The 27,254-nt window shown below is 34.9% G+C and overlaps 2 protein-coding genes across 2 annotated transcripts; one reads left to right on the forward strand and one right to left on the reverse strand.

Annotated features, from left to right (window-relative positions):
• The first annotated feature begins 93 nt into the window (after positions 1–93).
• On the forward strand, positions 94–23,635 carry LOC110656975 (uncharacterized). Its single transcript, XM_021813990.2, has 8 exons — positions 94–340; positions 3,300–3,443; positions 3,540–3,641; positions 4,253–4,387; positions 18,473–18,568; positions 18,814–18,942; positions 20,690–20,753; positions 20,868–23,635. Exons 1-8 carry the CDS (start codon positions 257–259, stop codon positions 23,126–23,128), a joined length of 3,015 nt encoding a protein of 1,004 aa, XP_021669682.2. The 5' UTR covers positions 94–256; the 3' UTR covers positions 23,129–23,635.
• A 657-nt stretch (positions 23,636–24,292) lies between these two features.
• Positions 24,293–26,082, reverse strand: LOC110656974 (elicitor-responsive protein 3). Its single transcript, XM_021813989.2, has 5 exons — positions 25,761–26,082; positions 25,400–25,465; positions 24,972–25,098; positions 24,733–24,847; positions 24,293–24,512 (listed from the first exon to the last, which is right to left on the reverse strand). The coding sequence occupies exons 1-5, from the start codon at positions 25,825–25,827 to the stop codon at positions 24,438–24,440; spliced, it is 450 nt and encodes a 149-aa protein (XP_021669681.1). The 5' UTR covers positions 25,828–26,082; the 3' UTR covers positions 24,293–24,437.
• Between the last annotated feature and the right edge of the window lie 1,172 nt (positions 26,083–27,254).

Here is a 27,254-nt window from a genome sequence, read left to right on the forward strand (position 1 = left end):
GAACACGGGCCGAGAAATTCTAAAGCTTAGGCCCAATTCAAAACGATTTCGTTTTGACCTACAATCACAACATTTTCATTGCGTTATAATCTTCGTAAATTCAGCATGAACACGTGGCCTCCGGCTTTCGTTGTTACTAGACTCGGGGGACATTTCAGTCTCTGAAAGAACAATACATGCTTAGAGAGAGAAGACGGTGTCGAAAAGCAAGTATAGATACAAGTTTTGGTAGCCGGAGGTACTTCGGTTTCTTGAAATGGTGGCCGACGACTCGCCAGAGGTGCTTCCCGACGGCTGGACTATAGAACTCAATGTTCTAAAGACTGGTCGCAAAATTAAGGTAAAGTTAAAAGTTTAGTGGTTTCACCTAATTTAGGGTTTTAATGGTCGTCCTAGTTTTATTTTAAATTTGTTTTGGCTGTAAGATTGTTGTTTTTGAGTTTTAAGATCATACAAGTGCATGGATGCATAAAATATTGAATTTTAAGCTGATGGGTAGGGATTATTGAATGGCTGGGCTTCGCTTAAGTGGTGGTTGTGGAATTTTGTAGATTGATCTTTGAAAGTAAAAAACGAAGGTTGTAACTCGATTAAATGGACCATGGTGTTTTGGCAAGCTCATGTAAAATTATTGGCAGCTGCATGTTGTTAATTTTACGGTCAAAGTGGGTTGCTTCTCTCTCTCTCTCTCTCTCTCCTTATTGTCCTTAAATTTTTCTAATGGTTGTAAATAATATGTCCTTTTTTAATGGTTGCAAAGAATATGTCCTTTGTGGAATAAATTGAGTTGCATGTTGGTTAGCATAGTGCATATAACTTTTGTGGGTGTAGAATAGCTTTAAGGAGTAATAATTCACTATCTTTAAGGTATTAATTATCTTCACTTATGGCAATATACTTATAAGATATAATAAAGTCAGAAATCTTTAAATAGCAATGTCATTTAACTTTAAAACTTTTTATGGATTGGGTCTAGAGAGACGAGAAGAGAAAAAGAAGAAATAGAAGAAGCCTTTAGAACTTTTTATGAATTGGGTTTAGAGAGACAAGAAGAAGAAATAGAACTAGAAGAAGCGTATTAATGAATAAATAACTCATATGTATTTATAGACAATGAAAAGTCATGAAATCTTTCTAAACAGGCGCATCTATCTATTTCCAATAGGTATGATTGTTTGTTTTAAATTGGCACATCTTCTAAACAGATGTGATTGTTTGAATGTAATAGACATGTTCATTTATAGTTGTAATTGTTTGTATGTAATAGGCATGTCTGTTTATAGCAGACACATCTATTAATGATTTATTTATGAAAATTAAAATAATAAAGATAAGATTAATTATTTTATTTTTATACACACGCGTGTGTCAAGTGCCTAGTATCATCATAGAATAATATATATTTATTTAAATATATATAATTTTATATATTTCACTTTCTTTTCACTTTTTTCCTTTCTTATATTTTAACAATGTGGGATTCTTGCTCTTTTTATTATCTAATATACAAGCTATTTATAACCACTTTATGTTTATTGGATTTACACTATCAAATTTACCTGTTATGTAAAACAACTTAAGTTGGTGTGTAGAAGGGTCTTCTATCACGTTGTCATTGACTCCTGTGATGATAAGATTCTTGCTCAGTTCATGGACTTCAACTCTTGTTCTTCAAAATTTGGAGCAAATTCTTTGTCCATGAACTAAATGTTTAAATTCCCGAACCAAATTGCTTCATCGAACCAAATTGCTTCATTGAACCAACTTACTTCATTATTGCAGTGAATAAACTAAATTTTGCTCTGCTTAAAGTAGTGCTAAGTGTGCCCATAGGATTGGAAAACAGTGCTCTGATTTGTTAATTATTATTATTATTATTATTATTATTATTATTATTATTATTATTTTGCATATGTTAGCTTCGTTTTAAGTAAAAACCTTCTCAATTTTTTTCCATTTATAGTTAATGCAGAAAGTAGAAAAAAAAAAGAAAAAAAAATGTATAAGGCACGGAAAGGTTGCTTGTGATCCAAAATAACTCATTTTTGAGGAACCATTGATTTTGGGCTAGAATTTCAAATGAGATGAAGTGCCATTATCAGAAGAAAAAAGACGGCTTAGTTTTGCTTCCATTGTTTGCTTTAACTGACAAAAAGAATGAAAGGTCATAGTCTCACTTGCATGGAGAAAAGAATCCAGATGATATAGTTGGAATTTGTTTTATATACTAACTCTGTAAAATGCTTTAAAAAAGCCGTTATGGATACCCTGTTGTTCACTTGCATGTTGAGAAGAATCTTGTTGCAATCCAAGCCAACACATGCTAAATTTGGGGAAACACGTGTTCACTTGCATTTTTTTACTAGGATATACTCTTCTTGTAAAATATTTTGACTTTTAGGGAAACACTTCTTAAATTTGTTGTTGCAGTAAAGAAAGACTCTGGTTGTTGAAAAAAGCGAAGAATTTGGATAGGCTATAGTTTTAACTGAGTAAAATCTAATTTCACCATTTTGTTGGTAAAGTTAAACGCTATATTTAATCTGTTAAAAGAATAGAAGATAAGTGCATAGTTTGTTGATCAAATTATTTGTGTTCATTAGCATTTTTAGCATTGAAAGACCAGAAGAGATGGGCCTATTTTGTTGCATAGACCAGAAGAGATGGGCCTATTTTGTCACATGAATTTACCAGAAAATTTGTTCTAATATCTGTAGGGTGTTATAGAATTTTAATTAAATGAAATTTGGAAATTACCACATTAAATGTATTAGCATATCTGAAAAGAGTCAACTGCCACAATGCCGTGTTTCATTGCAAATTGCTTTTATTTATGGTGTTTTGTAATGTTGAAAGAGTGCTAAAACTTAGTCTTGATATTCATATTATTCAAGTTAAGTACATTATTGTGAAAATTTAATGAGCATAACCAATATAGTCAGCAATATTGTTGCTAATGAAGGCAGTAGGACTTGCAATGTGTGAAGAAATGTCAGCAACAGGTAACTGAAAGCATGATCATTACAATGAATGGCTTTCTGATCTCTTGCTATATATTCCTTTGAGTTTGTCACTTTGATGATTTTAATAGGAAGAATTCAGGAAGTAACTTGGTTCATACAACCTTTAAATCAAAGATTAATGGACAGAAAAAATACCTAAAAAGTGAATTAAGTAATAATGCAGAAAGAGAAGAGCACAAAGTCGGGGAAGAACTTATTTAACATAACACAATTCTAGTATCAAGTTTTCTGATTTTAAAGCCACTACAATGCTTACAATATATTTGGCTTTTGTAGTATTATGTGAACTCTGGAGCCGGTAAAAAATTCTTCTCCAAGGATGATTTCGTACGCCATGTTAAAGCACGAAGCACTCAACATGACCGCCCTCAGCCAACTAAGAGTTCTATTGGAAGGCCCATAAATAATAACCACTTGCATGTGAGTATGAAGGGTGTGACACCTTCACCTATTTATCCTTTTGCTTCATCCATTTCTCTTAATTTTTATTTAATTGGTCATTGTTACAATTAGCAGTTTATAGAATGTACAAATGAACATCCTGAATGGTTACCTCATGGTTGGATTGTGGAGTCAAAGACCAGACAAAGTGGCTTTGCAAGTGGAAAATTATACAAGGTATTAAATATGTTAATTTAAGAGTCATTTTAAATATACTCATAAGTGACTTTTTTTACCACTTTGGCTTTCCATGTAACATCATTGGATGAGTCTTTTCTTTTTGTGCAATGTGCATGGTCTCTTGGAGGCTGCAAATCATTAATTGACTTTGCTTTTAAACAGCATGATTAGCATGTTACATGCATATGATATTTGCATGAAAATTGAAATGTTCTCTATAAATGCTCTCTTTTATTGACTCAATTGCTACTTATGCTGGGAAATGCTACTTGTTTGTCTTGTCATTGTCAAAAATAAATCCTTTTGGAATAAAATCTATACTTTAACACCTAAAATTTCTTTCCTATAATGTTCTACGTGAAGCACCTTTTTTGCTTGTCAGCTTTATTTCATATGAATCAAACTTTTCTTTTTGATGATTTGATGGTACCAAGTGCTAAACAGTATTAAAAAGAAATCTTTACAGAAGATTGTTTGATTTGTGTGTCTGTGTCTCAATAATAACACTGTATTTCACTATTAACATTCTAATACCTTTTTCTCCCAAAATCAATATGATGGTATTTTAAATGACATTAGCTTGTACATGAATGCATTTTCTGTTGCAGTGTTATGTTGATATTTCTACTGGGCACAAATTCTATTCCAAGCCAGAGGTATTTCGATATCTGGAAACTATGAAGCAGAAAAGTTGCACATCAAAGCGGAAGGAAACGCTCAAGAGTGTACTGCCTGAAAACAAAGTTTGTCCACAATATATGATGCTTTATTTATTTATTTATTGACAAAAACTTAATTTGTGCATTTTCTTTGCTGCCAATTGTGTAACATTCATCTATAACTTGATAAGTTCTAAAACCTTCAGCTGTTTGTATTGAACAGATCATGTACACTATTTTGGCAAACAGGGAAGAAGGAATTTAGTTAAAGATCCTAATATTAGCATTAATTATGGAGTACCATTAATATTAGCACGTGTGTGTGTGTGTGTGTGTGTGTTTGTTAGACTACAGAGGAATAGAAAAGAATGTGAATTATACTAGAAGGATTAGATCTTTAGAAGTAAAGGAAATACTTAAGAGAATGAAAGTGGGTAAAGCCTGTGGACCCGATGGAATACCAATTAAAGTGTGGAAGTGTTTGGGAGATATGAGAGTGACATAGTTAACTAAATTGTTTAATAAGATTCTAAACTCAAAGAAAATGTCTGATGAATGGAGGAGGAGTATTTTAGTACCTATTTTTAAAAATAAGGAAGACATATAGAGTTGCTCAAATTATAGGAGAATTTGTTACATATTATAGAAGGAGGTATAGGAATAAGGATAGAAAGTGATGTAGAAGAGTATAGTTGTTCTAGATATTCTACAAGAGGTTATTAGCGGGAAAAAAAAAGTAGCAGTTACTAAATCTGTTGTAACTGAGATTGTTATAGTGACAGCTAAGGAGTTAGGCAGTTACACCAGCTAGAGCTATAAAATCTCAGTAGTTACCTTGTAATTTTCATTAAAGAACTATCAAGAAATACAATTTCTTTCTCTTTCTCTCCCTATTTCTCTATTTTATTATCTTTCTCTCTTCTATTCTTCTTCTATTCAATTTCTTCTCTGTTAGGGTTTCCAAACCCTAACATTTGGTATCAGAGCCAGATATCTGAGTAACCAGAGAGCTAATTGTTCTTGAGGATTGCAATATGACTAGATCTGCTGTGGTTAGTCAGGAGATGGTCAGAATTGCAAAATTGGAAGAACAAATGAAGAATTTGCAAGAAGTGTCACAAAGGACTGTCGAGAAAGTGAACACTCTGCAAGAATCAAATCAGAAGAATGAAAAAGAGTTAGCAGAGGTGAAAAAAATTACCATGAGCAATCATGTGATTCTGGAAGAGTTGCGAGCTCGCATGATTGTCTACCCTAGGGAAAAGAATAAGGAAAGTAGCAGTTCTGAGGAAGGGGGAAACAGAGGCGAGAACAGAGTTTCGCAGTCCACACATGTCCAATCAGTTCCTATGCAAATGTAGTCAATTCTGGCACAATTTGTGTCTATGAATCAACCTACTCTCGAGGATAATAGAGGGTTGTTGCCAATACCTAATATTCCAGGTATGACTCAATTTCTTCCTGAAATTGAGTTACCTACATTTGAGGGAAAGGAACCTAGGGTTAATGTAGCACGGAAATGGAAACGTGGACACGGGGAAACGGACATTGGGAAACGGCATTTTAAAAAATATAGGAAATGGAAACGTGGGGAAAACGCGTAAATATAAAAAATATAGGGAAGTATTTATAAATAATATATATATATATATATATATGTGTATGAATTTGAAAGTTCTAGTTATAACAAATTTAAATATTAAAAAAAGAAAAAAATAATGAAATTAATTAATTAATTAATTAGATTATTTATATATTTATAATTATAAATAATTGAAATAATAAATATATAGAATAATAAAACTAATATTAAAATGCTGAAAATAAAAAGGTTGAAAGTTTTAATATAGTGAAAATTGAAAAAAAAAATAATGATTAAAAAAAATTTCAAATGGGAGATTCGGGCAAGGAGCAGAGTCATGAAGAAGGAGCAGCGCCATCGAGGAAGGGAGGCTGATTGGCAGAGCAGCGCTGGATGGGGAAGGAAGCAGAGACCAGTCACCTCCCATCGCCGGCACGCTGCCGCACCAAGTACTCCTCCTCCTTCTCCTCTTCTTCTTCTTCTTCTTCTTCTTCTTCTTCTTCTTTTTTCTTTGCCTTCTCCTTTCTTCCTGGAGGTGTGACTTTTTTTTTTTTTTTTTTTTTAAGAAACGCGTGTCCGGCAAAGGAAACACGTTTTCGATTTCAAGGAATTACGGAAACGGCCCGGAGACGTTTCCTCGCCGTGTCCTAACGTTTTCGGCAAGGAAACGTTTCCAGAACGGGGCAACGCTCTTGCCTCCCATTTCCGTGCATCCTAGCCTAGGGTCTGGTTGAGAAAATGTGTAAAGTATTTTGAAGTATATAGGGTGCCTTGTGATCGAAAGGTAGAAATGGCAAGTCTTTTCTTTGTGGGTAGAGTAGATGCTTGGTATCACAATTGGTATAAAGGGGAAAAATATTCTTGGGAGGAATTTGAGAAAGCTATTTGTAGTAGGTTTGGGGATAAGGGATTGGAGGATATAGTGGAGGAATTCATGAAAATAAGGCAAGAAGGAACTGTGGGCGAATATCAAGCTGAGTTTGAAGATCTTAGAATTAGAATGGAGAGATTGATGCCTGATTCAGGGGAATCATATTTCCTCTCTGGCTTTGTGGGTGGTTTAAAAGATGAGATTATATTCATGGTAAGGATGATGAAACCCGTTTCATTATCTCAGGCTATGGATATTGCTAGGTTACAGGAGCAACTATTGGAAAGTAGTAAGAAACCTAAAGGCAGTACCAATTTTTCCAAAGCCTTCAAGAACTTTAGCAGTAAGCTAGTAACCCTATCACTCCTAACCCATCAAATTCTCCAACCCAGTACTCTAAACCATATCAATCTTATCAATACCCTCCAAGATCACCCAATTATGATCAAAATTTCAAACCTAATCTAAGCACTACTATCAAAACACAACCTACAGGCAGTAGTATCTCTTCTAATCAAACAACAGCCTCATCTTTAGCACCCAAAACTGGAAATAATGGTACTGCAGCTCCTAGAAATTTACTCAAACCTTGTTTTAGGTGTGGGGAGAAGTATTGCCTTGGACACCAATGTAAACCTAAGTCCTTAAATGCAATATATGTGGAAGGTAAGGAAGAGGAGTTAGGGGATGAAGAGTGGCATGATGTGAAGGCTGATTGGGATGAAATGGTGACAATGGATGACACAACCTTGTCTGTGCATGCTTTGGAAGGGAGTCGTGGTGTGGATACAATAAGGATGTTGGGGATCCATAACAATAAGCAGCTGGTGATATTAATTGATAGTGGTAGAACCACCAGTTTCCTTGATAAAAGAGTGGCTTTGGACTTGAAATTAAATTTAGTGCAGATTCCTTCTACAGCTGTTACAGTTGCTGATGGTAGAAAATTGAGATGTGAACACATGAGCCAAAATTTTAAATGGAAAATGCAGGAATTGGAGTTTGCATTTGATTTTAGAATTTTAGAGTTAGGGGGATTTGACATGATTCTAGGGGTGGATTGGTTGAGAAATCATAATCCTGTTTTGTTTGATTTTGAGACTTATGAAATTGCTATTACAAGGAATGGAGGTACAGTGTCACCGAAAGGAATTGGTGAAGGATTCTTACAGTCTAGATTATGGCAATTTGAGAATATTTTTTGCAGAAAAGGAGTGGATTTTCAAACTCCTCTATTTTGCATTGTGAGTTCCACATTGTCTGACACTTATTTGAATGTTGTGTCTTCTAGTCCTGTGAATGAGAAAGTGTTGCAGCAGTTGTTACAACAGTATCACAGTATTTTTGAGGAACCTCACGGATTGCCTCCATTCAGAACTCACAACCATGATATTCCTCTTCAACCTACTGCTCAACCAGTCAATATAAGGCCTTACAGGTATCCATATTACCAAAAGGCTGAGATTGAAAAGTTAGTAGATGATATACTTCAATCTTCAATAATTCAGCCAAGCACTACTCCATATTCTTCTCCTGTTCTTTTGGTTAAAAAGAAGGATGGGACATGGAGGTTTTGTATAAATTATAGGAGACTTAATGAGCAAACTGTGAAAGACAAATTTCCTATCCCCATTATTGAAGAATTGTTGGATGAATTAAATGGGGCCAACATTTTTTCCAAGATAGATTTGAGGGCTGGTTACCACCAAATTAGGATGTTGTCACAGGACATTCCAAAGACTGCATTTAGAACTCACCATGGGCACTTTGAGTTTAAGGTAATGCCATTTGGGCTCACCAATACTTGTGTCACATTTCAGACACTGATGAATCATATCTTTCAACCCTTCTTAAGAAAGTTTGTTTTGGTTTTCTTTGATGACATATTGGTGTACAGCAAGGATATGTAGTCTCATTTACAACATTTAGAAGAAGTTTTTAAAGTTTTACAACAGCAGCAACTTTATGCCAAAAGATCTAAATGTTTCTTTGGGGAGACTGAAGTAGAGCATCTTGGGCGTATTATTTCAGCACAGGGTGTAGCTACTGATCCCAAAAAGGTTGCTGCCATGGTCAATTGACTAGTTCCAAATTCAGTAAAAGACCTTAGGAGTTTCCTTGGCTTGACAGGATACTATAGGAAGTTTGTCAAACACTATGGTTAAATATGCCAGCCTTTAACTGACCTTTTGAAGAAAGATAATTTCCAGTGGGGTGAGGTAGCCCAGCGAGCTTTTGATACATTGAGGAAGCTCATGTCTGAGGCACCAGTCCTTGCCTTACCAGACTTTACTAAACCATTTATCATTGAGACAGATGCCAGCAATTGGGGCATGGGAGCTGTTCTCCAACAGCAAGGGCATCCAGTAGCTTATATATCTAAGGCATTTGGCCCTAGAAGTCAAGCCTTATCAATTTATGAGAAGAAACTTTTGGCTATTATTTTTGCTGTTGGGAAGTGGAGACATTACCTTGAGCAAGGTCAATTTTTCATTAAAACTAACCACGAGAGCTTTAAGTACCTTTTGGAGCAAAGGTTGCATACTAATTTACAACAAAGGGGTATTTCTAAGTTGCTAGGTTTGGACTATAAAATTTTGTATCGGAAGGGCATTGAGAATAATGTTGCAGATGCATTATCAAAGAGGCCCGAGGATGAGTATTCAAGCAATTATTGTACTGTTATGCATTCAGTGGCAGTACCTATTTGGATACAAAATGTGGTGCAGAGTTATGATGGAAATGAGAAGGTTAGTGGATTGATTCAACAGCTTTCTTTGGATAGTAATGCTATTCCTGGTTATCAATTGAAAAGTGGAATTCTGTATTACAAAGACAGAATTTATGTGGGTTCTTCTACTACTTTAAAAGTTGTTTTACTGCAGTCATGTCATAGCTCTCGTATGGGAGGTCATTTAGGTGTTCATGCCACCAATATGAAGCTCGAAAGATATTTTTCTGGCCTGGAATGTTGCAAGATGTGATGAAATGGGTGAGGGAATGTGAGACTTGTGCAAGGTGTAAAGCAGAATAATGTGCTTACCCAAGGTTGTTGCAGCCATTAGCCATCCCTTCTCAAGCATGGTAGCAAATTTCAATGGATTTTATTGAGGGAGTTCCCAAGTTAAAGGGCAAGGATGTCATTTTAGTTGTGGTGTGTAGATTTACCAAATTTGCACACTTCTTGCCTTTAGCTCATCCTTATTCTGCTGCAACAGTAGCTCAACTTTTCGTGGATAATATTTTCAAGTTACATGGAGTTCCTTAAATTATTGTTTCAGATAGGGACAAAATTTTTACTAGTAATTTTTGGCAAGAATTATTCAAGAAAATGGGTGTGAAGCTTGCTTTTAGTTCTGCTTATCATCCTCGATCGGCCAGACAACCGAGAGGGTGAATCAATGCTTAGAAGGATATTTGAGGTGCATGGTTCATTTACAGCCATCTACTTGGGCTAATTGGTTATCATTAGCAGAATGGTGGTATAATACCTCCTTCCATAGTGCAATTAAGATGTCCCCATTTGAGGCACTTTATGGTTATGTTCCACCACTTTTTCCTTCTGGAATTACTAAAGAATCATTTGTGGCAGCCGTAAACCAATTTCTTCAAAACAGACAGCACCTCAACCATCTTCTTAAGGAGAATTTGCAGAAAATTCAGAATAGAATGAGACAACAGGCTGACAAGAATTGAACAGAGAGAGAATTTGCAGTAGGGAATTGGGTTTTTTTGAAGCTTCAACCTTATAGGCAAGCTTCAGTGGCTGTGAGACAATCTCTTAAGCTATCTGCTCGGTATTATGGTCCTTTTGAAATATTAGCAAAGTTGGGACAGGTAGCTTATAAGTTGGCCTTACTTGCATCTTCATCCATCCATCCTATCTTCTATGTTTCCATGCTCAAAAAGAAATTGGGAGATGGTGTTACACCTATTAGAGAACTGCCTTTGTACCATGAAGATCAGTCAGTTGTTGCTCTTGAGGAGGTGTTGCAAACCAGAGTTATTTTGAGAGGTGATCAACGGGTTGAGCAAGGCCTCATTAAATGGGTTAATCTTCCAATTGAGGATGCTACTTGGGAAGATAAAAGTTTCATCACTGCTCAATTTCCAGATTGTTCACTTTCTTAGGGACAAGAAAGTGCTTAAGAAGGGGGTATTGTTACATATAATAGAAGGAGGTATAGGAATAAGGATAGAAAGTGATGTAGAAGAGTATAGTTGTTTCTAGATATTCTACAAGAGGTTATGAGCAGGAAAAAAAACAGTAGCAGTGCCAGTTACTAAATCTGTTGTAACTGAGATTGTTATAGTGACAACTAAAGAGTTAGGCAGTTACACCAACTAGAGCTATAAAATCTCAGCAGTTACCTTGTAATTTTCATCGAAGAACTATCAAGAAATACAATTTCTTTCTCTTTCTCTCCCTATTTCTCTATTTTATCTCTCTCTTCTATTCTTCTTCTACCCAATTTCTTCTCTATTAGGGTTTTCAAACCCTAACAGAATTAAACTCATGAGCCATACTATAAAGTTGTGGGAGAGAGTTGTGAAACATCGACTACGTCATGATACTTCTATCTCTCCCAATCAATTTAGTTTCATGCTTGGTTGTTCAACTATGGAAGCGATGTTTCTTATTAGAAGCTTGATGGAGAAATATAAATATGTGAAGAAAGATCTACACATGGTTTTTATTGATTTGGAGAAGGCTTATGATAGTGTTCCAAGAGATGTCTTATGGAGAGTGTTAGAACAAAAGAAGGTATTTATTAGGTACACACAAGTGTTGAAAGATATGTGTGAAGGAGCAATTACTATTGTGCGCACAGTGAGAGGGGACACGAGATTTTCCTATCTCAATTGGATTACACCAAGGTTCAGTTGTAAACCCTTACCTTTTACATTAGTTTTAGATGAATTGACGAAACATATACAAGAGAGTGTCTCTTGGTGCATGATATTTGCAGATGATATAGTTTTGATAGAAGAGACGTGAGAATGAGTCAATAGAAAGCTAGAGCTTTGGAGAAGTACTCTAGAGTTAAAGGGTTTTAAGTTAAGTAGAACGAAGACAATACATGCATTGCAAGTTCAGTGAAGGCCGAACTAGTGATAGGGAATGAGTTAATTTGGATGGAGTGGTACTGTCCCAAAGTAATCACTTTAAATATCTCGGCTCAATCCTTTAAGTAGATGGGGGATGTAAGGAGGATGTTAGTCATAGGATTAAAGCCGGATGGTTGAAGTGAAGACGTATTACGGCAGTTTTATGTGATCGTAAGATCAGTGTTATCAAGGCGAAAGGCGACACTAAGGCGATAGAGTATTCTATGGCCTTAGGCGAGAGGCGAGAGGCGAGGCGAGGGCTTTTTTAAAGCAAGGCACCATAACCTTAATTGTTTAAATTATATATATACTTTTAAATAGTTGATAAGTAAAAAACCATATTAAAAGGAAAAAAAATATTATTTACACTATGTTTATATCTAAAATAAGAGAAATTGAAAATAGTGCATACCTGTATTTTCAGCTTAAGTATAACATACAAATGAAAGTATGAGACTGTAAAATTAAAATATATAGCATAAGTAAAAACACACATAATAATAAGAGATGTTAAAAAAAGAAATAGTTCATACCTGAATTTTCAGCAGATGTATATGATAAAAGTGACGCTATAAAATTATACATAATAAATAAAAAATTAGAAATAAGTCATAAGTTACATAATAGAAAATATAAATTATAGAAGTTCAGACTTTAATACATAAAAATAAGTTGTAAGTCATAATAAACAAAATGCAATAAGTACATAAAAAACTTATAACTAAAACTACTCATCATTAAGATTTCCAAAATCTTCATTTTCAACAACGGCCATCACAAATTCTTCCTCCTTTTCATCATCATCAACTTGCGAAGAGGATGCACCTCTCATTGCACGAGGCCTTTGAAATGATGGAGTTTCAACTGGTGGTATTGATCTTGCAGCCGATCTCGATTCATAACGAGATTCAGAAACTCCAGCTGCTCTACCAACATCACCCCAGGTCAATACGTCATTCAAGAAAATAAGAGAATCATCATCATCATCATCCCCATCACCTTTTTCTAATTCACCAAGCAACCATTCATTACTCTCATCAATATTTGCCAAATCAAGAGGTGTTGTGATATCCCCAAAAGTGTGTCGGCGTAGCAACGCTCTATTGTATGTCACATATACCAAATTGTTCAAGCGTTCTTGAAATAGCCGATTTCTTTTCTTACTATGAAGCTGTCATTTATTTTACAGTAACAAATAAGTTAAACTTCAAACTCAAAAGGCTCAAGATAAAATAACAAATTAAGAAATATATTTATATATATATATATATATATATATATATATATATATATATATATTACTTACATGCTCAAATACACTCCAATTTCTTTTGCAACCACTTGCACTACATGTGAGACTCAAAACCTTTACAGCAAACTTTTGTAGGTTTGGAGTTGAAGAACCATATGTTTTCCACCAAGCAGCTATTAAAATATAGAACCAATGATTGTTAAATTCATGATATAAATTAATAAATGAGCAAAATGAAAAATTAATAAGAATTAAATTAATAACTTGGAGATTTGGTTGTTCTTTCTCTAATAGCTGAAGGAAAACCAAAGGTCCCTGCAGCTGCCTTGTATTTCTCAATTTCATCAAGAATCATATCAACTTTTGCTGAATTTTTTTCCATTTTATAAATGCACGAAAGCAATCCTGTATTGACTTCTTCATCAGATTCAATTCTCATCTTATTTGGATAAAAAAATTCAGGATTCAAAAAGTATCCAGCAGCATGCAAAGGACGATGCAATTGAAGTGACCATCTCGCATCAATAATCTTAAAAATGCTCTTGTATTTCTCTTCATTGCCATTGAGTGAGTTGGCAATGGCTTCTTTAGCCCTATCCATGGCTTCATAAATATATCCCATAGCTCGTTTTTTTTCATTATCAACAAGTTGAAGCACACGAACAAGAGGACCGGAAACCTTAAGAGCATAAACAACATGATTCCAGAAGGCATAACTCAAAACCGTCCTTTCACACTTTTTGCCTTTCATCTCTTTAGCCCATTTACTAGTTGTCCAACTTTTCAAAGTAAACATTTTTCTAATGTTGGCTTTCTGAAGATGAATCCTTCCCAGTGTAATAAAAGTAGTAGCAAATCTAGTTTGCCCTGGCCTTAGCAATTCTACTCCATTAGTAAACTTCCGCAACATATTTAGAACTCCTGACGAGCCATATGTGAAACCAGTAAGCTCAACAGCTTTGCGGAATGTTTCTTTGAAAACATGGATCTTAAAGATATCCTCCAATATCAAATCTATACAATGAGCTGCACATGGAGTCCAGTATAGATGAGAAAAATTTGCTTCCAATATTCTCCCTGTCATAAACAAGTAGAAAAATTCATTCAATTAATAATAAAAATAAAATGATATTTTTTTTAGTAATATAAAAAATTAAATAAAAATTTTATCTGCTGCAACATTATTTGATGCATTATCTGTAACAACTTGAACTACTTTTTTAGGATCAATTTCCATCAATTCTTTCTCAATCAAACTAGCCAACAATGCCGCTGTCTTTGATTCATCACTTGCATCAACTGATTTAATAAATACACTTCCCTTTGGACTATTAGCCAAGAAATTAATCAAGGTTCTCCCTTTTCTATCCGTCCATCCATCACACATCAATGTACATCCATAATTTTCCCATTCTTCTTTATGAGACTCGAGAAGATCATTTATGATTTGCACTTCTTTGTTAAGTAACCAAACTCTAACCTCATGAAAACTTGGAGGTTTCATTTCTTTCCCATAATTTCCAATTGCTCGAATCATTTCCCCAAAGCTATCATAATTCACAGCATTAAAAGCTATTCCCGCATCATACATCCATCATGCTATGGCAACGCAAGCACGCTCCCTTAACTCCTTTTTAGCTGGACTATTTTCATTAATGGTAGTTTGCCTCATATTTTTTCCCAAAACAGTAGGTCTAGGGGAAAAATAACAGTCAATAGGCCCTCTACTACTTTGTGGTGGTAAAACTTTTGGTTTTTTAAAAGCACTAGTACCTATAACTTCCAGTACTTGCCTTCTTCTTTCACTGCCAATTTCTTGCATCAACTCTTCCTCTTCCTCATTTTCATCTAATCCCAGTACTTCAACATCATTAAATTCAGGTGGTCTTTCCATATTCATAATTGATTTTTGCTCTCTTTTTTTAGTAATGAATTCTTGCATTTGATTCCTTACATCTTCTGGACATTTTGGACACTGAATTACATTTTTGTAACCTCCAGCAAGATGTTGCTTGATTCTATTAATTCCTCCTTTATAAACTTTCATACAGTACATGCATTGAAGATCATTGGTATTGTTTTCACTAACTTGAATTACATGTGCCCATCCTGGTTCCGTTCTTCTACTACTAGCAGAAGATCCAGATGTATTATTCTTATCACCCATTTATAATCTAACAAAAAAATTAACAAGAATAAAAAATAAATTAATTAACAACAAATTAACAATATCCAATATAAATTAAATAAGTAATTAACAAGAATAATAAGTAAAAAGTAAAACAGTAAACTAATTAACAACAAGTTAACAATGCCCATATAAATTAAACAATTAATTAATAAGAACAGAAAGTAAAATCATAAATTAACAATGCCTATATAAATTAAACAATTAATTAATAAGAACAAAAAGTAAAATCATCAAATTAATAATAAATTAATAATACCATATAAAATAAACAACTAATGTCTAATTAACAAGACAAAAGTAAAACTAATTAATCTAACAACTAATTAACAATAATAAGAAGTAAAAAGTAAACTAATTAACAACAAAGTAATAATGTCCATATAAATTACACAATTACTTACTAAGAACAAAAAGAAAATAATCAAATTAACAATAAATTAATAATACCCATATAAAATAAACATCTAATATCTAATTAACAAGAAAAAAGTAAAATTAATCAAAGTAAAACTAATTAACAATAATAACAAGTAAAAGGTAAACTAATTAATAATAAATTAACAATACCCATATAAATTAAACAATTAATTAACAATAATAAGATAAAAAATTAAATTAACAATAAATTAATAATACCTATATAAAATAAATAATTAATTAACAAATAATGTCTAATTAACAAGGTAAAAAGTAAAACTAATCAAATTAATAAGAATAACAAATAAAAATTAAACTAAATACCAACAAATCAACAATACCCATATTAATTAATCAACTAATTAAACAAGAATACAAAGTAAAATAATCAATTTACCAATACCCATAAAATTTAAATAATTAATTAACAAAAATAAAATAATTAAATTAGCAAATAAATAAATAATTAATAATAACTAATTAATTATAAGGAGGAGAAGGAAAAAAAAAAGAAAAAAAAAAGGGGACTGCTGAAAGAAGGAGAGGAGAGGGAAAAAAAAAAAAGAAAAAATAAAAAACAGAGCAGCAGGAAAGGGACGTGAGATCGAACAGAGCAGCAGTAGAAGAAAAGTGGAGAGGGAGAAAAAAAAAAGGGACGTGAGAGAGATCGAACAGAGCAGCAAGCAGCAGGAAAGAAAAAAAAAAAAAGGGACGTGAGAGAGATCGAACAGAGCAGCAGCAAGCAGCAGGAAAGAAAAAAAAAAGGACGTGAGAGAGAGATCGAACAGAGGTGGAGAGGGAGAAAAAAAAAAAGAAAGGGACGTAAGAGAGAGAGATCGAAGCGGGGAAAGAAGAAGAAGAAGAAGAAGAAGAAGAAGAAGAAGATAAGAGAGAGAGAGAGAGAGAGAGAGAGAGAGAGAGGGCGTACCTGTCGTCGTCTTCGTGAGGTTGAGGAGAAAAGTGTCTCTGCTGGTGGAATGGCTACATCAGGTAAGTAGATAGTAGGTTTATTGATTTTTTAATTTAAAAAAAGAAAAAACACTTACCGTTGTTGTGAAGAGGCGTCGCCTCTCGCCTGCGTCGCCTCTCGCCTTTCCGGCCGGAGGCGTCGCCTCCTCCAAGCATAGTTATTAAAGGCACACCTTAGGCACGTCTTAGGCTCAAGGCTTACCAGGCTCGAACCTTAGCGCCTAGGTGTGCACCTTTGTTCCAGGCACAAGGTTGTAGAAAAGCATGCCTTATTTATTTTCATCTTTAGCGAGCACTTTTATTGACAAAAAGGAGTACCATTTAAACTCAAACCAGCAAACCCAATTCAAGATATATGCCAAAGAAAAAAAAGAAAAAGTATCACGTTTATTTGATTTTTATAGATTTTTTAAATCTTTTACTTTGCGCCTCACCTCGCTCAGGCGCGCGCCTACACTTTGCACTTTGCGCCTAGGCTCCAGTACTCATCGGCGCCTTAGTACGCCTTGAGCCTTTAATAACTATGCCTCCAAGTCGAGCCAGGCGTTCCAGTCGAGGCGACAGAGGGGCGCCTCGCCTCGCCTGGCTCCTCGCCTGGGCGCCTCGCCTGGGTGCCTCGCTCGCCTTTGATAACACTGCGTAAGATTCACAATAAGTTGAAAGGAAAATTTTACCGTACTGTCATACGACCGGCCATGTTACATGGTAGTGAGTGCTGGACACTAAAGGAGTCGTATGTGTCTAAGATAAGAGTTGCGGAGATGAGAATGTTAAGGTGGATGAATGGCCGTATTAGACTAGATAAAGTTAGTAATGAGAGTATTAGAGAAAAGGTAGGAGTGGTGCCAATTGAGGATAAGTTGAGAGAAGGGAGATTGAGGTGGTTTAGTCATGTGAGGCGAAACAGAGGCTCCAGTTAGACAAGTAGAGCACATTAGGTTAGAGGATAGAAAGAAAAGAAGGGGTAAACCTAAACTGACTTGGAGGAGAGTATTACAACATGACCTAGAAGCATCACATTTTCGAGGATTTAACCCAAAATCGTTTAGAGTGGAGAAATAGAATCCATATAACCGACCCCAAATTTTTTGGATAAAGACTTAGTTGAGTTTTTTTTGTGTGTGTGTGTGTGTGTGTGTGTGTGTGTGTGTGTGTGTGTGTACACTGTTGGAATATCACTTGTGGGAATAAGTTCCATATCGATAGTGTACACGAAAATTAAAGGGCATATAAGTGTTGGCAAATCAAACCAAAATGACTTAGGACATTTTGGTGATGGAGAACCCGGTTTCAAGCCTAGTTCAGCTTGTAGCTTGCCAATTTGATATTCACACTCTTTGGGTCCATAATATATATATGGCTAAGCTGCTATAATCGGAAACTCTAGAAATGCTTTAGAATAGGGATATAGTTCCCTAACAAATTCCATATTCTTTTGGAAGTGCAGGAAAGGGGGAAGTTTACTTCTAAAACTTTGAGGAATGAGGAGTTTTTACAGTAGATCATAATCTTAGCAATGTAAATTTTCTAAGATATTCTTTTTGCCTTTGTTTTTATGCAACATAATGTTAGTCTATCTGTTGATTTTTGAAATCCATTTTAAGCTTGAGATGCTCAAATATCTCAAAACTAAGTGCACACGAGTTTCACATCTAGATAAGAGCCGAAAAGCATTGAGAAATGTTATTCCTCATTGCGTAGTATAGTATTATTTTATTGTATTGATTATTTGATCAAATATCTAGTATTTTAATTCTAAATCTCTGCATAAAATCTAGGTTAAGTTTGAGAAGTGTACAGTGGAGGATTTACCTAAAGGGTGGATCAAGAAGACCAAAATTACAAGGAATGCAAATGGAATCAGAAAAGACCCGGTAAGAGTTTGTGAGAATGTTTGTAAGTCTATTATTATATAAGATTTTGAAGGAATGGCAATCTTCCCTACCCTGGCAGGTGCTTGATCCTCCTTGTTAAGACAAGGCCAGTACCCTTACCTGCCATGCTATACCCATTACCATACATGTGCTTGTTTAGTAGAAAAATTTTGTGGGAAACAACATATCTTGCCCTCCCTAATGGAGAAAATAAATTGACGTTAACCAGTGCCCTCTTGCTACAGTATTTTACAGATCCAGTAAATGGATATGTCTTCCGATCCAAAAGGGACGTTCTACGCTATCTAGAAACGGGAGAAATTAGTAGACATGCATTTTTGCCAAAGAAAAGACACATTGATGACAAAACTTTGGTACATGAACCTAACCTGATATTTCTGAGTTTAAGTGATATATTGCAATTATTACTGTTTTTGATATCATTGTTCTCTTAGGGAGTTCATTAATGCTGTGCCATGAATTTGATAATTACATGTTGGGTCTATGGGATTTTTATGTGAAATTAAATATATACATTGGAATGCTGTATGCATACTTTTACCCTTCAAAATACTGTTTCAATAGATCTGAAAATTTTGAAGCCTATACTTATTGATACTTGAGCCATCACATATTTGGAACTCTTCTCTTATAAAGGTGAAAGCTTCTAAACCAAATTTAAATCAACCATATTTAAGATATTATAAGATGCAGTGGATTGCTGTTGTATGGGATGTATTGAAACTTACTATAAAAGAAAGGGCTTATGGAAACTTAATGCCAGAGTTGGCAAACAGGGGTAGAACTTCTATTTAGAACTGTAAAATTTCTCTTTAGAACTTAGAACATAGTTTAAAGGCCTTGCTTAGAATTAAATAAAATTTGAAGAATATGTGAAAGATCTAAACCTTGTAACAACGTCAAGCAAGCATTAAAACTCAAACAAGCATGCAACTGTCAATGCCATAATCTTGTAGTATACAGCGTTAAAAGTCAAATGAGCATGAACTTTCCATTATTGACACTTTGGATGAACATTGTACATCTTATGATTGCAAGAATACTAAACATATAACTGTTTTATACCTAGTGTTGAAACTGATGTAGGACCAGACCTATAATTGCTAGTGCAGTCCAAAGTCTAAACTTCTAGATGACCTGATAAAAAATATCAATATAGTTAGCCTTTTGTAGCAATTTATATCAAATTATCAATATACTTTACAGGCCTTTTGTTAGAATTCCAAGTCAAATAGAATTAGGATTTAATTAATGAAAATTAAAAAAAAAGGATTTGAGAGTTTGAAATTCAGTCAAACATTGAATTGAAGCTGGAGTAGGAAAAGAAAGTTCAATTTGGACTTCTTGTGTTTCATCCACTAGTGCCCTATATAATGTGGAGTGGCCATAATTTGTACAAGTTAATGAGTGCCGTACATGGCCATTGCGTGAGGTTTATTTCTTTTGAAGAATAGTGTAGTAGAAAGCAGTAAGGGCCACAATTGTGGAGGGTGATTTGTGAGAGATTTTGAGGTAGAAAAATAATTAGTATTTGTAATTATTTTTCCTTTGTTAGTGTATTTGTTTGGTGGAGCATACTTACGCTAAATCACGTTCAATTTTATGTTCCTTTTGATTTGGTGCGGGTGAATTGCACAACACCTTTATACAAAGACTAAAGCTCTATGTGGCATGGCATTTGAAAATTTTATTAAATGTGTATTATTGTTTTACAACATTTCAGTAAGAATTCACCATCGCCTTTTCTCACCTAGAAATTTTTGTTCCTTCTCTCTCCTGGATGTTTAGGGAATTTTTTACCAGCATCTGACAAATTTGAACATCTTGACTCAAAATTTTATAGTGTATGCACTTCAGGAGTGATTTTTCTGTATTTTCATTTTCTGAACAACCCTGCCCTTGCCTACATGCTGTCTGTCATGTTTGAGACATCAAAGGTTGCTGTTATCTTAAATAAATAAATAGGAATTATTATATCTAGCTTTTTCCAGAAGGGGCTTGCACCTCCATTGACTGTTGATTCTTTAAAGCGTCATGTCTTTAGTAAGAATCTCCCACTGGCCCCTCTTTCTCAGTTTTGTGTTTTTGTCCTTTTGTTAGTCATCATCTGCAGCTAAAAGGCAGAAACTAAAGCGCACTGCTACTTGGGAACAGCTGTTTACAGGTGAGAAGCTGATTAGTTGGTACCAATTATTTAGACCATAATCTATGTCATGAGGAAACAAGCCAGGCATACCTAACCTCCACTGCACTGATGTGGACGAACTCACTCATGCAGGTAAGGGGACTTCTGATGTGGGAAGCACAGCATCTTCTGAAGCTGTGTCCTTGAGGAATAGTGGAGGCAAAACTATATCCGCTACTGCACTTCCTGTGGTTACCATAATTAATATACCTTCACTGGAGAGTCCAGGTGATGATGTGAAGGTGAAGGGTGATGGTGCTGAATTTCAGGAAAACTTTAATGCAAACTGGTCAGATCAAACAAAGGCCGAAGCTTCTGAGAGAAATCAAGACAAAAAGGTCAGTGCTGTTAGTGGAAATGGACTTCTAATTCCTGAAGCTGATAACAAGCAAGAGCGGAATTTGCCTGAGAGTGGGACAAAGAAGGATCAAAGCTACAAAAGAAAAGCTCAGAATAGTTTGGGCAAATTCAGTAACAAGAAAAGGGTTAACTTGCCTCGTCGGTTTTCTAAGCGACTTGCTGGAATTGAACCGGAGATGGTGGGCAACTTGGTGTCCATTGTTCAAGCAATTCCTGAAGCTGGTAATGAGCAAGAGCAGAACTCTCCTGAGAGTGGGATAAAAGGGGATGAAAGCTATGAAGGAAAAACTCAGAATAGTTTGAGTAAATCCTATAACAAGAAAGGGCTTAACTTGCCTCATCTGTCTTCAAAGCATCTTGGTGGGATTGAGCCCAAGCAAGTGGTCAATTCAGCGTCCATTGTGCAAGGTCTTCCAAAAATTATTATGTCTCTAAAAGGCGAAGCCATTCTAGCTATGGGCTTGACTTCAGATGGTTTGGCAGATAAACCATCTGAGCAAATGAAAGCTGAACCCATAAGAGAGCTTCTGCATCATTCTGCTACTAATGTTCAAGAGCCATCAAACAAAAGCCAAAAGTCCAATGCAACCCATTCTGTACTCCCCAAGACCAAAGTTTCCGAGATAACACATAATAGTCTGAGCAAACCTAGTGATCAGAAACTAAAGAAAGGGTTGAACTTGCGTCGTCGGTCTTCAAAAAGACTTGCAGGTCTTGAACCTGAGGTGGTAGCCAACAGAGTGTCCAGTGCACAGGCTTTTCAAAATGCAAAAACATCTTGTAAAACTGAAGCCATCCTAGCTGTGGGTTTGACTTCGGATGCTTTGGCAGACAAAGCATCTCAGCAACTCAAGGCTGAACCTAGAACTGAGTTTCCAAAACATGCTTTGGCTGATGTCAAGAGCCAAGTGTCTTTTCATGACAAAGTTGTTTTGAAGGACCAATTGCAAGTGCAGGAGACTGACAAAACCAGTGATGAGACGTCAGAACCACAGCCCATCTCTCCATTTGGGGAGTTCTGGTCAGACCCATGTCTTGAATTTGCATTCAAGACTCTTACAGGTGAAATACCCATTGAGATTACTGCTGAAAATGGGCTGGTTTCGACTCCTGCGGCTGATATTTTAGATGAGAGGAACTTGCACATGAGAAAGATAGATAAAAGTAGCAATGGAGAAACTCTGATCAGCTCAGACAAATACAAAAACAGTAAAAAGCTTCATTTTCCTCATCAATCTCTAGAACAACTTTCAGAGCCTCAATGTGTACCAATGGGAAGCTCAGTCTCCGATGAGTGTGCTTTTAAAATGACAGCTAGACCAGCTAGAAAATGTAGTAAAGTTAAAGCTGTTCTGGATGTGGGTTCTCAGGACAATCTGACAATTGATGCTTCTCAGCAGCTCAAGGCTGGGCCAGAAGCAGCACATACACATTATTGTTCTCTAAATGTAACGACTGCGCCTCAAATTGAGCCATCAAATAACAGGTTAGAGCACCTTAATGACTGCAATGCAACTGAACAGCATTCACGTAAGTTGGAAATTGAGAAGACTGTCAACAAGCCAGAGTTACAGCCTCACTTTCCCTTTGGGGATTATTGGTCAGACCCATGCTATGAATTTGCATTCAAGACCCTTGCAGGTGCAATACCAGTAGATAATTTGCCAGTTCAGAGTTACTTCCAGCAACAAGTTGACACTTCTCAAACCCAGAGGGAGGGTTACTTCCAGCAACAAGTTAGCACTTCTCAGACCCTGAGGGAGAGTAGTTTGGAACTTCCTGATTTTGGCTTGGCCAGCTTTTTCCAAACTGATATATCAGTGCACTTTGATGCTCCGGAGAAGCAACTTGCATCCCAGCCACGAGTGCCCTTGAATAATCCTTCCTTCCTGCCGTCTGGAAGTCTGAGCTTACCAAGTTGCAGTAGCATCGGTTCTCAACAACCACCACGCTTGAAGGAGAATAAGGGACTGCATGGTAAGGTAAACTCCTAGAGTCAAAGTAACTGTTAGCAGTTGGAAGTATTATAATTAACGGTGATAATGTGCAGCTTTTTCCAACAATAAACTACCTCTGGTGTTGTTGTACTTTAGCTTTTGTAATCCAGTACTGAATACAATTTGAACTGTTGTAAGACAGTCTTTCACCGATGGTAGTTTGGTCAGAAGATGTGGGGGCGAGAACTGTGAGAAAAGTTTTCACAAATGTGAAGAGGTGTTGTACTTTCTTCCCTTTTCACAGCAATGAATAGAAAATGTTCTTTTTGTTCTTACCCTCTTTAAGGCATCAAGGATCCAAAAGATTTCTTTTCCCTATGTGTAGTGACCAGATAATTCATCATTTCACTGAAAGCATTTTGAAGTATCGGGTATTCTTGTTGTAATTTATATAAAAGTCTTTGTATTTTTTGGTATTTTTACACACAATTGTACAGCCAAGGAATAAGCTTGTTATTTATTATTTTGAGGTTAATGAGAACACGTTATACAATTGTTTAACAAGTTATGACTTATGAGACCTGGTTTAGTAATCCTAGTTTCTTCTTTTGTTTAACGTTCATGAGGTGAAACTAGAAAGCTTTTGAAATGATTTGGTCCGCCCATTTGCTTGTGTACAAAGATGATTACTTAATTGTCAGTTGCGTTGATGCCCTAGCCTTCAGGTAAATGTGCAGTCTAGGCATTTAGGCTAATTGAATCGTTGAAAATGGAGGATTTCCTTCATGCCTTTTTTCTCTCTAGGTGTTTCATATTTATCTGTATTGAGGAAAGGCATGCGGTGAAAACAGATTCAATGTGCCATATTATACTGAAAGGAAAACATGACTTGTCTTTTATGACAGGCATGAAAACAAATATGAAGTTTTCTTGATTCTGTTTTATTTCTAAAGCTTTTTAAATTCTTCATTATTAGTATTATTATTTTAGACGAATCTATCTGCATGGATGATTTCCAGAACACAGCTGAGCTAGGTTTCTGGCTCACCCAGAAAACATAATAATTTCCTCCCCTAAGAACATTCAATATTTTTTTTTCTTGCTACAATGCTTCAAGTTGTCTGTTCTTTTGGCTCCGGATTCAAAATGTGTTCTGTGTGCATAAGAGGGAGGCATTATTCTCTGCTGAAGCAATTATATGTTTAATGTGAATTCTGGGCATATGGGAAACAGCTTATTACTATTACTAATGCCATACATGAAGCCAAGTTTGTCTCAACATCAAAAGGTTCTCAAAACAAGTTCTCACACACATCAACTTTAAAGCCAAACAAGCCCAATCATCGCCATTTCCAAACCAAGGTGCTTAATAAGTTGCTGCAGACTCCTTCCATCCTCCGAAGCTTTCCTCCTCTGCCTGGAAACCACGGTTTTGGCGATCCTAGAATGTGGAGTAAGAAACAAAAACCTTCAGTTAGCTGAATAATGTTATCATTACTGCTTGGAAAACCCAGAAAAAACAAGATTTATCCATCGAATTCAATTACTGTCCAAGAAGACAAACTGACAAGTGACTAATAATAACATGCTTGCTAACTGGAATCAGTTACACATCCACAGCTAACATCATCTTCTCTAAAAATATGCAAAAGTTTGGTTACCTCTGGAGTGAAGGTGAGGCCCACTCTAATCTCTCCCTTGTATTCTTGATCTTTGACTACATTGTACGCTGTTGGTGGAAGGTTTCCTTCCAAAAACAATGGCTCGAGCGGAATGCTGCATGGATCACAGAACCCAAAACCAAGATTAATCTGTTCATTGTTCTATAGAAAATTCAACCAAATTTATAAAATTTCTTAATTACTGTAAATTTACTAATAGATAGAAAACTTGCACTCACGTTGCTTCTCCAACAAAATCATCTGCAGTACCAAAATCACTGTCCATGATTTTCAATCGTAGTTCTGTGACACTGCTTGTTATTTTAAATATGAAATTCTCATTCCACTCTGGTTCACTCCCTTTCCCTGCAAGATTTTTGTTTGTCAATATTGCAAAGCAAAATTGTACACATTTTTCTTTTGTACATTATAATTTTTAAGAGGGAGGGTGTGATCTCCAGCATTGGGAAACAACCACTCCAACGCTTGTCTGCAAGGCTAATTGTATACATATTAAAAGCATAGTTTTGCTAATAATTTATTGTGCTTACAGCACCAAAGCAAGTATTAACATATCAATAAACCTTTTCTAATGTAATCTAATCTAATCTGATCACTAAAAATTAGGAATGTAGCCAAGAATTTAGAGTGATTAAGATATAACTACCTGAAGCAACACTGCTTTTCTGCTCCTGGCTACGGCAACAGAGGACGACATAAGGGTCCATGTTATCTGCTCATATATGATTTTAACCTCATCAATCTAGAAATGAAAAAAAAAAAAAAAAATTCCACTGCAGATCATAGAGATTGATTCATCTAGAAGGAAAATCATCAACCAAAAAATATATATATATAGATCAACACACAAAAAGGATAGATCAAATAACAGAGAGAGGATTATAAATTTCTACTAACATCACTCATTACGGACACAAGTGATTTCATAAATGAAAACCCAAGTCTCTATTTTCAAATCAACAATTAATAAACAAGGAAAAGTCTGATTGAAATAAATTTAGACTTACTGAGGAAATCGGTGTTTTCAAGACCCTTAGCACCAACAAGAAGGACTTGGAGCGTTCCTTGAGGCATTTTTGGACACCAAAATTGGAAAGGAAAAGATCCCAAAAGAAAAAAGATAACAAAAGCAGCAAGAATAAAGATCGAAATGAGATTTTTCTTGGATCTCTTCCTTGTGGTATCTGAGCGAATGACTAATGAGAAGGACAAATAATGTTTATTTATAATGCAAGATTCAGGCAGGACATGGCATCGGCCTTTTTTATAGTAAGAGTCTCAAGTTGGAAGGCCGGTGGAGGTTTATCAGCAATTCAGAATGTGCTTTCTATTTTTTTTTTTTTTTTCTAGGATAAATAATTATTTAGCCTCTAAAGTTTGGACAATATTAACGAGTTTGTTCTCTTATTTTTAAAAGGCAATTAATTAATGTCTAAACTTTAATTCCGATAAGTGTCTATTTCCGATTAAAGAGCTGAAACTGCTTTTTTGAATAAAAGTATTATTTTAAATGTTAAAAAAAAATAATTAAAAAAAATTATTTTATTATTTTAATATTCTTATAATTAAAATTTATTAAATTTAATTTTAAATTATTTTTTAATACTTTCTAAGCAGTATATTTAAAAAAAATAATTTCTTGAATAATAATTTTTGATAATAATACCAAATAAGCTCAGTGCTTTCATAGTTTCATTCAATTCAGACTCTAAGGGTCTATTTTCTTAGAGACAATTTTCTAATTTTCTAGAAATTTTTTTTGCAGAAAATAAAAATTAGAATATTCTATTCATTTTGATTAATTTTCCAAAAGTTAGTTAGAAAATAGTTTTGCATAGTTTTTCAAATTTAAAAGAAAATTTAGAAAACATTTCTGAGTTGTTTTCCAAAATTTTCTATTATAAAATTTGGAGAGTTCTCTAAATTTTCTATAAGTTTCCAAATAGAAAACACGAAGGTTTTTATATCGGCGTCAAAAGTATGTATTTAACTCTTGGCAGAACTCTTTTTTCATTTTTTCCTTTTTTCTCCCCTTTTATTCCTCACTTGCTTGATTATTAATTAATCTTTTTCTTCAAAGTTTTCTTTCTCTCTTCTTCAATCTCAATACCCTTTTTGCTCATTTAATATTTGGTTAAATTTTACATGGGTTCAACATCATCAGGTACTTTTTCTTTTCTTTTTTTTTTTTTTGCCCTTTATGTTTTGTTTTAGTTTTTTTGGTAATTAAGAAAATTTGATAAAATAGTTGAGTGTATAGATTCAATAAGTTTATAAGTTTCAATCCCACATATAGAATTATTGCTTTTTGTCACAATCATGTGACACATGTAAGTGTGAGCTTCCATTTTCCGTTTGTCTTATTTTGTTCCAAATCGAGAAATGGTAGAAACTTTTAATTTGGAGATTCAATAAGACAAGACAAGAGATAGGTTGGAAGTATTTTGATCAAGTGTTGTTATGAACTGGACTTCACAGTACCTTGTAATTCTTCTTGTTCT

Source organism: Hevea brasiliensis, chromosome 9, assembly GCF_030052815.1.
Source record: "Hevea brasiliensis isolate MT/VB/25A 57/8 chromosome 9, ASM3005281v1, whole genome shotgun sequence".
Classification (NCBI taxonomy): Eukaryota; Viridiplantae; Streptophyta; class Magnoliopsida; order Malpighiales; family Euphorbiaceae; genus Hevea; species Hevea brasiliensis.